Source organism: Arachis ipaensis, chromosome B3, assembly GCF_059453495.1.
Source record: "Arachis ipaensis isolate K30076 ecotype BB chromosome B3, ASM5945349v1, whole genome shotgun sequence".
In the NCBI taxonomy this organism is placed as follows: domain Eukaryota; kingdom Viridiplantae; phylum Streptophyta; class Magnoliopsida; order Fabales; family Fabaceae; genus Arachis; species Arachis ipaensis.
The window spans coordinates 117203555-117217420 of record NC_142438.1 but is presented as its reverse complement, the minus strand read 5'-3'; the positions used below and the strand labels follow the sequence as shown (position 1 = coordinate 117217420).

Here is a 13866-nt window from a genome sequence, read left to right as displayed (position 1 = left end):
TGCTATCATTGCTATGCTATGCTATACACACACACATGTAAAGGTAAAATTGGGGACTTTGATAGACACACTGTGCCATAGATGGATGGACCCAAGTAAAAAGTATCTGAATGGTTAGGTTTGGTAGTTGAAATAATATAGTTATAATAATATTTTGAAGGGTGGACTTTCAGACTTTGTTCACCACAACAGGCTCATTTGTGGCTGTAATAGGCCACATTGCTCCCTGCATTATTGGGACTACTACACACATGAATGTGCACAGTAGTGACAGTATCCCTTAAAATATATATAAAAAAAAGAAAAGAAAATATGACTAATATAACATAAAGAGAAATAATTGAAATCTTAATTTAATTTTTTAATTATTTTTTAATTTTTATTTTTTGATGTTTTCAAAAATAATATTCATTTAATTTTTACTTATTTAAGTATTAAAAATAATTAAAAAATAAGTTAAGACTCTTAATTATTATTTTATTATATATATTTTTATATATTTATGCAATAATAATAATAATAATAATAATAATAATAATAATAATAATAATAATAATAATACACACGATGGTCAGTCACATAAAAATAATTTCATGTGAAGATAATTAAAATATTAACATATATTATATTAAGTAATTAATTTAGTCGAATATATTAAATTAATTAAAAAATTTTAATTATTTTTAAAAATACTATATGTCTACAAAAATTTAATCACTCAATTAGTCACTATATATTTATGTACAATAATTATTTATACATAAATTTTATGGTATTTATATATATCATAACTGATTTTTTATGTGTAGGTACCATAGTTGATTTTTTTTTATGAATATAGTATCTAATATACATTTAAAGCGATATTGGACCCTTTAATTTATAGTAATATTAAGTAAACAATAAAATAAAATTATTTTATTTTATTTAATATTTATTATCTTTAATATCACATATTTATTTTGATAATAATTATTTAATACTAATAAGATAACTTTAATCTGATAACTGATTTTTATAGTCAACAATATATATTTTTTTTGAGAAATTCTAGGAGTCATCAATTTTTAATAATTTTGGCCATTATTTAATCATCATAAATATTAAATTGTCATTCATATATGTAAATTTTAAAAAATATATGTACAAATTGTATTAATTTATATGTATAAATTCTGATAAATATAAATAAAAATTATATATTTTTTATATACAAATATATATAAATATAGATATAAATTATTGTTATTAAGTATTAATCTAAAATTATGTGTACAAATTTTAAAAATATGAATATAAATTATACTAATTTATATATAAAGATTCTGATAAATATAAGTATAAATTATATATTTTTATATGTAAATATACATAAATATAAATATAAATTATTGTTAATTAAATAATAATAAAAAAATAAATTTTGTTGTTCATGTAACCTTGTTACTTTTTTAATCCGAGTGATGCAGGAGGCAAGGAGTGAATTACTAAGCCCAACTTAATTAACACTGCACATGGCCAGCTTTAAAAGCCAAGTAAATTCAAAGGCATTGGCATTGAATGAAGGGTAAGGCGACTTCTGTCATATTAATCACTCTACTATTGTTGAGTGTTGTATTGTGCTCTCTTTAATTTGGCCCTCCATATACAACTTCTCTTACTGTCTTTTAAAAGCATGGAATCTTCACGATTATTTTCCCTTAACACCGTTGGTGTGTTTTATACTTTTATATATTATGACTGGTTGGTCTCATTCATGTGTAGCATATATTTACGACCATGTACAACTACTACTAGTAGTATATACTTGGAGAATGTGTCCCTTCGTACACATTGAGGTATATATGATTATATTCATATATTTTTATTATTATTTAATTTGTGGGCCCTAGAAGAAGTGAGCAACTCCGTCCTTGGTTATATGAAGAAATTTACATTGTCCAACCACCTTAACATATTATAGTATAGGAGTATCACACACCTCAACTACTACTAATGCCTATAGTTAATTTAATATAGTCGTCTATCTTCTTACAATGCCCTTAGTTTCAATTTAATGCTCAAGTTTGGTGCCCAAGAAATACCATTGACTATCGACTGCACAGGCAGAAGCCAGTTTTGATTACTTGTATACTCCAGTATTTACTCACTTGAGCATTTTTTAGATACCTCGATCCCTTAAATTGATGAAATAAATGCATGTGATGGGTACTTTAATAAAGGTTTTATAATTTTTTTACGTGAAATTTTTTTTTATTCTTAGATAATAAATTATAAAATTAAATTTTAATATATTATAAAAATATTATTTTTATTTAAAATATAATTATTAAATTATACTTTTATATAAAATATTTTTATAAAAAAAATATTTTTAATATTTTTATTTAAGTAGTTCCCAATAAATATACTGGATACTTGTTAACTTAAGCTAAACGATTATATTTCATAAATAGACAAGATATAGTTTGACTTTGTACACAGCTAGTTACGAATTGTCATTATGCAGTAAAAATCACATATTTTAATTTAGAGTTGATTACGTGTGTTTAGGGTCCTATATTAGAATTGGAATTTGCTGTTGTTAAGATGTCATTTTCGTAATATTGGAAAAGGAGCACGGAATTATGGACCGTTTGAGCTTTTCAATTTTTATTTTTCCCCTAAACTAATAAATAATTATATGTTCACAATTCACATACCCTATCTTATCCTAAGCTTCGCATCGATAGCCTCTCACCACTCAGATTATATTTTCAGCCGTTTTAGCCAAGCTATTTGATTTTGTATTCCAAATACTCTTATTGAATAAAAAGATTATTGAAAAATATGATGCGAAATTAAAAATACAAAAGATACTGTAGTCGTTATAAGAATTTTAATTAATACGATATAGAAAACGTTAGAAAGGTGAGAGCCGTGAAAGGTGGATTGCTTATTATGATAAATTCTTGGGAAAGGGGGCAGTGGTTGTCTAATTGAGCAAGAAATTAAAAAGGAAGAAGCGAAGAAAAATACAGAAAACTACATTCATTAGTGGGGTCCTCTTAATTCAAGTATCCGATATCATGATAATGAGACTCTAAATGGAATCCAATAATAGTGAGTGAAAAATAATGTAATATGCGGCTAATTTTTTTTATTATGGAAATAGAAGTGGTGATATACCTTAACATTGTAATTTTTAGTGTTTTTTAAAATTGTGGAAGTACACAAATCGGAGGGTCCGATTTCTGTACCTTAAATTTTTTTTACCACAAATCAGACGGTCCGATTTGTGTACCTCCCACAAATCGGACGGTCCGATTTGTGTACCTCTACAAATCGGACGATCCGATTTGTGTACCTCTAGAAATCGGACGGTCCGATTTCTGTACCTCTCGATTTCTGCTTCTCTAATTAAACTATTCCACATTTGAATATAATACCTCAATAATCCACATTTTAAAAAAACATCACTACCATTCCAATATTAAAAATAAAAAGTTCGTAATATGCATCATATTATTATAATTGTGTGTGTTGAATACGGATTCACATTGAATTAAAGTATACACTTTTTCATAAAAGCGCCTTCATAGAGGTTTGCAATATAATAATAATGTTGATCGTTGAGATAAACTAAGGACAATTTGTTAAGGATGGAATTAGATGATTTAACATATATTAATGGTGGGTAAAAATTCAAATACAGTTAATTTTTTGTGAAGTTGATAGTTGAGAATCGTTAGATGATAATTTAATTAAATTTATCAACTTATTTAACGATTCTCAACTATCAATTTCACATAAAATTAATTATATTTGAGTTTTTATCTTAATTATATTATTCGATTGTACTATAACTCAGACTCACTTATTATGAAGCTGTATTTTAAGTCGGTTGGTCAGTCTGTTGCTTAGAAACAATGTTTAATTCTAGTCTCCTTATACATACAAATTTTTTTGGCAATTAAATCTAACTAAATTGGCCCAAATTTAATAAAAACTACTTTCATTACAAGCAACGTGTTCACACGCGCGCTTCACTAACACAAACATCGTGTTCCTTCTTTTTTTTTGCATGTTTTTTCTCTATCGTCATTCTTTTATTGCTGCTATTATTGCTGCATTTTTTCTTTTCTTCATTTTCTTCCTAATAATTTTGCAACATTAATTTTTCTTTTTTTTTTATTTTATTCCTCATACAACAAGAAGAATTATGAAAAATGAAATAAGAAGAAGATGATGAAGAAGAAGTAGCAGAAGATGAAGAAGAGGAAGAGTTTTGAATTATACAGAACTTATCAAAATAAAAATATACCAAAATTTCTTAATAATAACACATATTTCTCCAAAATTTTGCTATAAAAGCACAAAAATATCTTTTTTAATACTGTATTTTTTCTTTTTTTTCTTCTTTCTTTCTTTTTTTAGTTGATTGAATGTAGGTTCATCCTCTTTCTAGTAATTTTGTAGCATTATGTGTTTTTTCTTCTTCTTTATTTGATTTTTTTTATTCTTGTTAAGAGAGTAAAACAAGAAGAGACTTGAGAAGGTAAAACAAGAAAAAAAAAGATGAACAAGAAAAAAAAGAAGATAATGATGATGAAAAAGAAAAAGAAGCAGCAGAAGATGAGGAGGAAAAAGATGAATAGTTTTAAATTATACAGAACTTATTAGAATAAAAATATATCAAAATTTCTTAACAATAATATATAAATTTCTTAATTTGTACACCGAAATTTTGTTAAAGTATAAAAATGTCTTATTTAATGCTGCATTTTTTTTATTTTTTGTTGTTTTACATTTAATAAGAAGACAATTATGATGATAATAATAATGATGATAAATGAGGAGGAGGAAGAAAAGGAAAGAGGAGATCGAAAAAATTCAAATGAAAAAAGAAAGAGAAGAAGAAGATGGAGGTGGTGGTATTGACGACGACGATAATGAAAGAGAAAGATGAGAAAAAAGAATGAGAAGAAGATGACGATGAAGAGATCATAGAGAACGAAGAGAATACAAAGAAGAGAAGGAAGAGAATGCAGAGAACGCAAAGAAAGAATAGAATGTAGAGATGGCAGAAAATATTGAAAAAATTCGAAAAAAAAGTAAAATTCGCATAAAAAAGCAGTTATATATATTCGTGTATTAAGTTAAAAGTTTGTTAAGAATAATAGCGCATGTAGGTGTATTAAGTGATAGTAACTAGTTTTTTATTTTGATATTGAATTTATAACAATATTTTTTAACAATATGTAAAATTTAGTATTTTTTTTATATGAAGATCACAAATCTAACTTTTCGATTTATAAAATTTAACTTTTTAAAAATTTTTAAAATATAAAATTAATCCTCTAATTTGTGAACTTTAATTTTTTTAAACACAAAAACCAACCCCTGATTTGTGAATTTTCAAAATTTAAATTCAACTTCTCTCAAATCGAATCATTAGGGTCTTCTTCCTCCAATCCGGTGTTTTTTATTTGTGTTTTAAAATTTAAAAAAAAAAAAATCGACTTCATATTGATTAGAAACACACAAGTTTTAAGAGAATCATATCAAAAAATGAGACCCATAATAATTTGGTTGGTTAGATGACTTAAATATAAAGATTTATTTTTTTTTAATTTTGTGGTGCTAATATTTGTACGGCCACGTGGCACGTGCCATTTTCCTCTTGAGCTTAGACGCCGACGCATGTTTTTTTCTACTTTCTACTAATACACCATGCTCAGAATCAGACACTCCAATTGTCTCGCCATAAAATCAATCTCAACGCACTACATTCGCGTTACTGACTATATTCTCCCAAAGATTTGTTTAAATACAAATTTTAATAATTAATTATATTCGCTGCATAAATAGTTTGTATCAACGTCACCCCTCTCATCTCTCATAAATATAGTTTGTGCCTATGATAAATGTACCATAATGGTACATTATTTTTTTGACGCCAGTGAAAAAAAATAAAAGTTTATTGAGAATTAGAGATTAGACAGAAGAGAAGTTTCCAATTTTTTTTAATTAAAAATTTATTTAGAAACTATTTAATATAAAAAAATAATTTTTTTTAAAAAGAATTTATTTTTATTTAAAACTTAATTCTATAATTTAAAATGATTGTAATATATTAATAGAATATAATTTAATTTTAAAAAATGTGAAAATTAATTTAAAAATCAAACTTCTTTTAATCTGACTTACAAATAAAGAAAAAATTAAAATTAAAATTTTTAAAAGAATTTAAACTATTTATTTTTAGTTGTTTTTATAAAAGAAAAGAATTTAATTCTTTAGTAAATTTTAATTTCTAGCCTTCTAAATCGGTTAATTTTTTTGGATATGGGATAAAAATGAGTGTAATCCTTTAATATTAAAAGTTATGGTGTTTTACAAAATTTTGGGGCTATAGAATTCGCAATTTTTTTTAATTTTTAAAGACAATACACAAATTGCGTATTGTATTATTTTAATATTAAATTTGCAATACGTATTGTATTATTTTAATATTAAATTACAATATACTGTCTGCTTATTGTAAATACACAGTTTACGTATTGTCAGTACAATACGTATTTTGTATATTGTGCTTGCACAGAACAGCGTCCCATAACACTGTAAAACTCTATTTTTTGTAACATTAACGTAAAATTCTCTTCATTCTTCCATATTAAAATAAAAAATCCTTCTAAATCAGCTCTAAAAAACGATCTGACAGATGCAGGAGGGTAGCTTCGCTTTTGCGTGCTGGAGTCTCGAGAGAAAGGAAAAAAGAATTGACATCAACAGACAAACACACTATTCATTCCAATATTCAGCAGCCTACTGCGATCAAAAACACTTACATCAGATCTACCGTTTCATTCTCTCTCTCTCTCTCTCTCTTCACATCTCAACGTTCAAGCTATTGTCATCACTCCTCAACTACTACTTCTAAACTCTCTCTCTCTCTCGTCACCTTCCTCTGTTTCGATTTGGAAGTTGGAACCGTTCAGCATTTTTGTCTCCATTCACTTCTCCGTCGTCCGTAACGGTCATTTTACTCGGGGCGGGACACCGGAGCATCGCTTGATGACGTAGTTTTCCGAAGGCCAAAATCCACGGGGAGCTACCACTAGCAAACCTGGGTTTTGGACTCATACTGAGGCTAGGAAGATGTTCAGGCCTGCAAGATGGAGAACCGACAAGAACAAGGTCAAAGCTGTTTTCAAGCTCCAATTCCATGTGACTCAGGTACATTAAATTTCTTTCCCCTTCACTTCACTTGAGTCATCTTTCTCCCTCTCAATGTAGAATTAAATCACTGTGTGTTTGTTCGTTCAGATGCTGCAATCTGGAGTGGATGCATTGGTGCTCTCTATAGTCCCTGTAGACATTGGAAAAGCAACAGCAAGATTAGACAAAGCTTCCGTTAATGGTGGAATTTGTAGATGGGACAATCCTGTCTATGAAACTGTCAAGTTTGTTCAGGACTCCAAGACTGGAAAATTCACTGAGAGAATCTATTACTTTGTGCTCTCCACTGTATGAATTCCTCTCTTGATCACTCGCTTTTTATTGTTGTGGTTCGTAATGTCAGAATGTGATTGTGATCTACGATTCTGTGTTTCTATCTTTTTGATGTAGGGGTTATCCAAAGCTAGCACCATTGGTGAAGTTTCTATAGACTTTGCAGATTATGCTGAGGCTACAAAGCCTTCCTCTGTCTCTCTTCCCTTCAAGAATTCTCGTTGTGATGCTGTTTTGCATGTTAGTCTTTGGTCCTTTACTCTCTACCGTTTTCAAATTTTTGCTTTTACAGTGATACAATTTAATGCAAGATTTTTGCCACTAGTTCTGATTTCTTGCTTAATGGACAGGTATCAATTCAGAGACTACAAGAAAACAATGATAAAAGGTATAAGAGTTTATCAATTTAACATGGTTATTTCATTTCATACTCTTAAGGTTATAGAGTTTGCTTATTTTGACTTCGATTAATAATTGCAGAGAGGAAGAAGAATGCGAAGATGGAAAAATAAAACATGATGCTAATAATAATAATAATAATAATAAGAGTTTGAGAACCTATTTAACCAATGGACATGCAGATGAAAGCACCAGAAGTGATACATCTGAAGTAAGGTTTCATTTCACTTGCTGGGACTAGGAATCATTTTTGTTTGTTTTCTATATCCCAATCCATAAGATCATTTTCTGAACAATCTTTCTTTGAAGGTTATAAAGGGGATTTTCATCTGTGTACAAGTTAACACATTTTTTCTTTCTAAACTGCAAATTTTTCTAACTATATAAATTCTATGCAAACTTAACAATTTTCCTTTGCTTATTCTGAAAAGTTAAAAAAGTTGTATGGTGATAAATAAAATTACTCTTCTGATGTTTCACAGGACGTTTCTGCCAAATCAAACACCAGAGGAGCTGAATTGAGTGCTGATTGTAGGACTTCTAGTGGATCTGACTTAACATTGTCAAGTTCTGAGGGCAGCGGTGGGCTTGATACACCTCGAGAACACGGAGTAAGAAATGCTAGCATCCAACCCAACACAAATGGTTTTGTTTCTCCTCCAGGGCACCCTCAGGACCCTCAAAATCCTGCTGCAAATGCTACAGTGTATGATGTGCAACAGAGACCACAATGGGGCTGGTTAGCTGCTTCAGAACATGGTTTGAGTACAGACGATTCAACAAATGATTCTCAGGATGCCCTACCAAAGGAAGGGTCCCAACCAGCAGCTGATATGGAAATTGAAAGGCTCAAAGCTGAACTTACTGCCATTGCCAGGCAGAAGGATATGTCAGACTTGGAACTACAGACTCTCAAGAAACAAATCATAAAGGAAAGCAAAAGGGGACAGGACCTCTCAAAGGAAATCATGAGCTTGAAGGAGGAAAGAGATGCACTCAAAGCAGAATGTCAGAATCTCAAGTCTTTTCACAAAAGAATGGAAGAGGCTAAAGCAAGCACCAAGTCACTATTGGATACTGGAGACCTTCGCACTCTTGTTGAGGAAATTAGACAAGAACTGAGTTATGAGAAGGACCTTAATGCAAATCTTCGATTACAGTTAAACAAGACGCAAGAATCAAATGCTGAACTTGTTCTCGCTGTGCAGGACCTGGATGAAATGTTAGAGCAGAAAAATAAGGAAATATATAATCTTTCCAATAACCATGAACCGAATAAGAACTCTCATGCGATGGGGAGAAAAAGTTTAAAATATGAAACAGAAGATGATGAAGATCAGAAAGAATTGGAAGAGCTGGCTAGGGAGCACAGCGATGCCAAGGAGACTTACTTACTTGAGCAAAAAATTTTAGATCTGTATGGCGAAATAGAGTTGTATAAGAGAGACAAAGATGAGTTAGAGATGCAGATGGAGCAGCTTGCACTAGACTATGAGATATTGAAACAGGAAAACCATGACATAGCATACAAGCTGGAACAGAACCAACTGCAAGAACAGTTGAAAATACAATATGAATGCTCATCTCCTCCTCCTGCTATAGAGGGGATCGAAAGCCACACTGAGAGTCTGGAGAATCAATTCAAGAATCAGTCAGAAGAATTGTCAAATTCTATGGCTACTATCAAGGAACTTGAAGCCCAAGTCTGCAAGTTAGAGGCACAAGTCAGCAAGTTAGAGGAGGAAATGGAGAAACAGGCCCATGGGTTTGAATCTGATCTAGATGCTCTGATACGTGACAAAGCTGAGCAGGAGCAAAGAGCCATCCAAGCTGAGGAGGCTTTGCGTAAGAGCAGGAGCATAGAAAGCCATATCAAAAGTCTGGAAAGTCAACTTATGAAAGAGTCAGAAGAATTGTCAAATTCCCTGGCTACTATCAAGATACTTGAAGCCCAAATCAGCAGGTTAGAGGAGCAACTAGAGAAACAAGCTGATGAGTTTGAGGTTGATCTAGATGCTGTGACACGTGACAAAATCGAGCAGGAGCAAAGAGCCATCCAAGCTGAGGAAGCTTTGCAAAATGTCATGAGCACTGTCGAGAGTTTGGAAAATCAACTTATGAAACAATCAGATGAATTGTCGAATTCTCAGGCTACTATCAAGGTACGTGAAGCCCAAATTAGCCGGTTAGAGGAGAAAATGGAGAAACAGGCCCGTGGGTTTGAAGCTGAGCTTGATACTGTGATGTGTAACAAAGTTGAGCAGGAGCAAAGAGCCATCAATGCTGAGGAAGCCTTGCAAGAGAGCAGGAGCACTGAACGTTGTATCGAGGTTCTGGAAAATCAACTTAAGAAACAATCAGAAGAATTGTCAGATTCTCTGGCTATTATCAAGGTACTCGAAACCCAAATCAGCAGGTTAGAGGAGGAAATGGAGAAACAAGCTCATGGATTTGAAACTGATCTAGATGCTGTGACACGTGACAAGATTGAGCAGGAGCAAAGAGCTATCCGAGCTGAGGAAATTTTGCGTAAGACAAGGCTTAGAAATGCTAATACTGCTGAGCGGCTTCAAGAAGAATTCAAAAGGCTCTCAGTGCAAATGGCCTCTACATTTGATGCAAATGAGAAGGCTACCATGAGAGCAATGAAAGAAGCTAGCGAACTTCGTGCCAGAAAAAGACTGGTGGAACAAATGCTGCATAAAGTCAAAGAAGAGCTTCACTCTGTCAAAGGTGATTATGAGGTAAAACTGATTGAGCTTTCCAATCAAATTGATGTCATGACAGTCAAAATACAACAGATGTCGTTGGAAATTGAGGAGAAGTCCAAGCAGCTTGAAAATCAGAAGAATCATGATGAACAAGTTAGTAGTGATTTCCCTGAGGAAATGCAGAATCTAAAAGCTGAGAATGAAAGGCTTAAAGCAGAGATTTCATGCTTCTCAGAGCACTTAGTACAACAAGAAACTTTGAGAACGGAACTGGAAGCTATGAAGAAATCAGTTGAAGAATCTGAGACTCTGTTGCAGAGAAAGACCGTGGAAAGAAATGAGCTGGTGATTACAATTGTTTTATTGAAGGAGGAGGCAGAACAGCTGCTTGATGAATTAAGTAAAATGAGGGATCTCAAAAATGAAAAAGAAACAGTGGGTAGTAGAGACTTGCAGTCAGAGTTAGAAGAACTTAGGGCTCAATATGATGCCTTGAAACGTTCTCTTTCTGAGGATGAGGCTGAGATAGAAAAATTAAGAAAAGAAATTTTCCAGCTAAAGGGTGAACTGAAGAAGAAGGATGATGCATTAGCCAACAATGAGAAGGATAGGAATGGACACACACAACTTTCTGATGGAGCTAAAACCAGTCCAAAGAACAAAAAATCTGCTCCAAATTCTCAAAATTCAAAAGAAATGGCAAGCCTCAGAGAGAAAGTAAAAATGCTCGAGGTAACTTTGAGAAAAATTCCTGATACCCTTATTTTTTCCATGGATATTGTTATCTACTGGTCATCATTTTCCAATTCCTCGCATTTTCTTAGAATAAAACTATTTGCAGTGGGGCATATAAACAGAGAATTTTGTATTTCTAGGCCCTGATAAAGTCAAAGGAAACTGCATTGGAAACGTCAACTTCCTCTTTTCTGGAGAAGGAAAGGGAACTGCAGTCCAAAATTGAGGAACTGGAGGACAAGGTGGAGGAATTCAGTCAGAGCATTGCACTGCAAACGGTATATTGATTACAAACACAGAGCAACAATTGAGCAATTTGACAATATTAAAGAAAAATTTCAGCCTTTAATTATCAACTATAGTCTTATTTATGATCTGTCTTAGTAGATGAAAGTTTCTTCACATTGTTGTCTGGTATCTGGATTAAGCTTTAATCAAATTGCTGATTTCTAACGGTAACGAATTGTATACATTGGCGCGCGCTTCAACCAGGTTGTCGAGGATAAGTGTGTTACAGTTGAGCCTCCTAATGATTCTGCATGTGTGTCTGGACAAAACGGTGCTGCTGCTGCGTTGTCATTATCCAAGAGGTCTGACTGATTTCTCACTTTTCCTTTAATACCCTTTCCTTTACCTTGTTAATTGTTAGTACTAGTCTTGCAACTGAATTGTGTAATTGTTGATCATTTTCTTGTCATGGCAGCGATGCAAATTCCTCAGAGAAAGAAGCAGATATGTCCAGAGTGGATAATGGGGATGGCAACCTTTGCAGCGACATGTTAACCGAATTATTGTTGTTGAAGGAAAGAAACAAATCGATGGAAAATGAGCTGAAAGAGATTCAAGAAAGATACTCCGAAATGAGTCTAAAGTTTGCAGAGGTAGAAGGTGAAAGACAGAAGCTTGTTATGACTGTACGGTATCTCAAGAATTCACGCAAGGGTGGTCAGTGACCTATTGTTCCTATCCAGATATCTTGAGGGCCTCCACTGTATAGTTACAACATATCACAGCAAAAGAGAAGACAAAAAACAGTTAAAATAAATAAGTTAATGTGTATATTGGCAACATAATATGTATCTCTTTTCCCTTTTTTATAGTTTTTTTTTTTCTTTTCTTTTGGGGTGGGAGGTTTAACTCTTGATGTGTTCCACATAAGGGCACCATTTTAGAGTTATCAGGTACTTTGTAATGGCAAGAGTGTGAGTTAGTTAACAAATAGAATGTTGAGCAGTTCTTTGATTGTTTCTTTTTCTTTGCGTTTATATTCATATTCTTTTATTGTATCCTTTCATTGTTTAATATAAATGAGAAGTTCTTTCATTGCATATTTAATTTGTACTCATTTTCTGACATGTATATTTACAGATACATTTTTACTTTTTACACAATTAAACCTTAGTAATATAACCGAAATTCCAACTTAATTGCACACTTGATATAATAATTCTCTCGATATATATTTCGATTCATAGATATCAAAGAAAGGGAGAGGATGTTTTAAAAGCAAGGGGACAAGATATTGAGTGGTGGACCAAAGAGAGCAAGTCAAGGCAAATGAGTCTACAGCAAACAAGAGTAGAGCGGTGATGGTGAGATCTATTTATTTCCTGTTATCGTTTTTCTTTTTTGATCTGAAATTTTAAATTTATGTAAGATGCTGTGAGCAAAGTAAATCTGTTCTTTCTTTCTCTCTTATTATTCTTTTTTTTTCTCCAGATAACGATTATTTTTACTTTTGCTGTTATTATCATGGTGTGTTTTACGATTTACACTTTGTAATTATTATCGTCTTTCAGGAAAAAAGCTCCATACCAAGCAAAGAACATAACGGTGGAGTTTGTAGTGTTTATCTATGTGGTTGTGGTGAATACGGAGGAGGAAGTGATGGAAAAGAGTAGGTCGGTGGAAAGAACTTAGCGGCGGCCACAGAGAGCACATGCAACGACAATAGGAAAGCAGAAAGCGCAGTAGTAAGACAACAAGAACAGAGCGGTGACATCTATATGCAGCCAGAACAAATTTGCATGGTTATTCATTTATTTTTGTGTGTTTTTAATTAATTAATTAGATTAATTATGTGTATGATTATTATTATTATTATTTGTTTACTATGCAAATTTAATTTTTCAAAAATTAAATTTTGAATTGTAAGTTGATTAAAAAAAATTCATTTGTATATATTCAGTTTCATTATATGGTATCCCGATGATAAGGACACTGAGGTTGCTGGCAGCACAGCTACTGGAGGCGGTGCTCCTACTTCAGTTTTACGTGAACATAAAAGAGGTGTTGAATCTGATTTTACCTTTTTTGAATTGTGCAATTGATTGATTTTTATGATTGAAACTTTTGTGCGGTTTATGCTAATGATTTGAAATGTGCATATTGAGTTTCAGTAAGATTTGTGATGCGTGAACATCTTGTACCTATTTTCCCTTAATTTTTAGTCATTTTTAGTTAGAATTTATTAAGTTTTATTATATTTTAGTGCAAAAATCCTCTTTGGTTGTTACTTTGAGTTGTT

The 13866-nt window shown here is 31.8% G+C and overlaps 1 protein-coding gene across 1 annotated transcript; it reads left to right on the top strand.

Moving 5' to 3' along the window:
- Positions 1 to 6680: 6680 nt before the first annotated feature.
- LOC107630814 (uncharacterized) lies at positions 6681 to 12667 on the top strand. Its single transcript, XM_016334059.3, has 9 exons — positions 6681 to 7218; positions 7309 to 7509; positions 7612 to 7734; positions 7845 to 7882; positions 7975 to 8104; positions 8376 to 11336; positions 11480 to 11617; positions 11832 to 11929; positions 12043 to 12667. Exons 1-9 carry the CDS (start codon positions 7141 to 7143, stop codon positions 12290 to 12292), a joined length of 4017 nt encoding a protein of 1338 aa, XP_016189545.1. The 5' UTR covers positions 6681 to 7140; the 3' UTR covers positions 12293 to 12667.
- The last annotated feature ends 1199 nt before the right edge of the window (positions 12668 to 13866 follow it).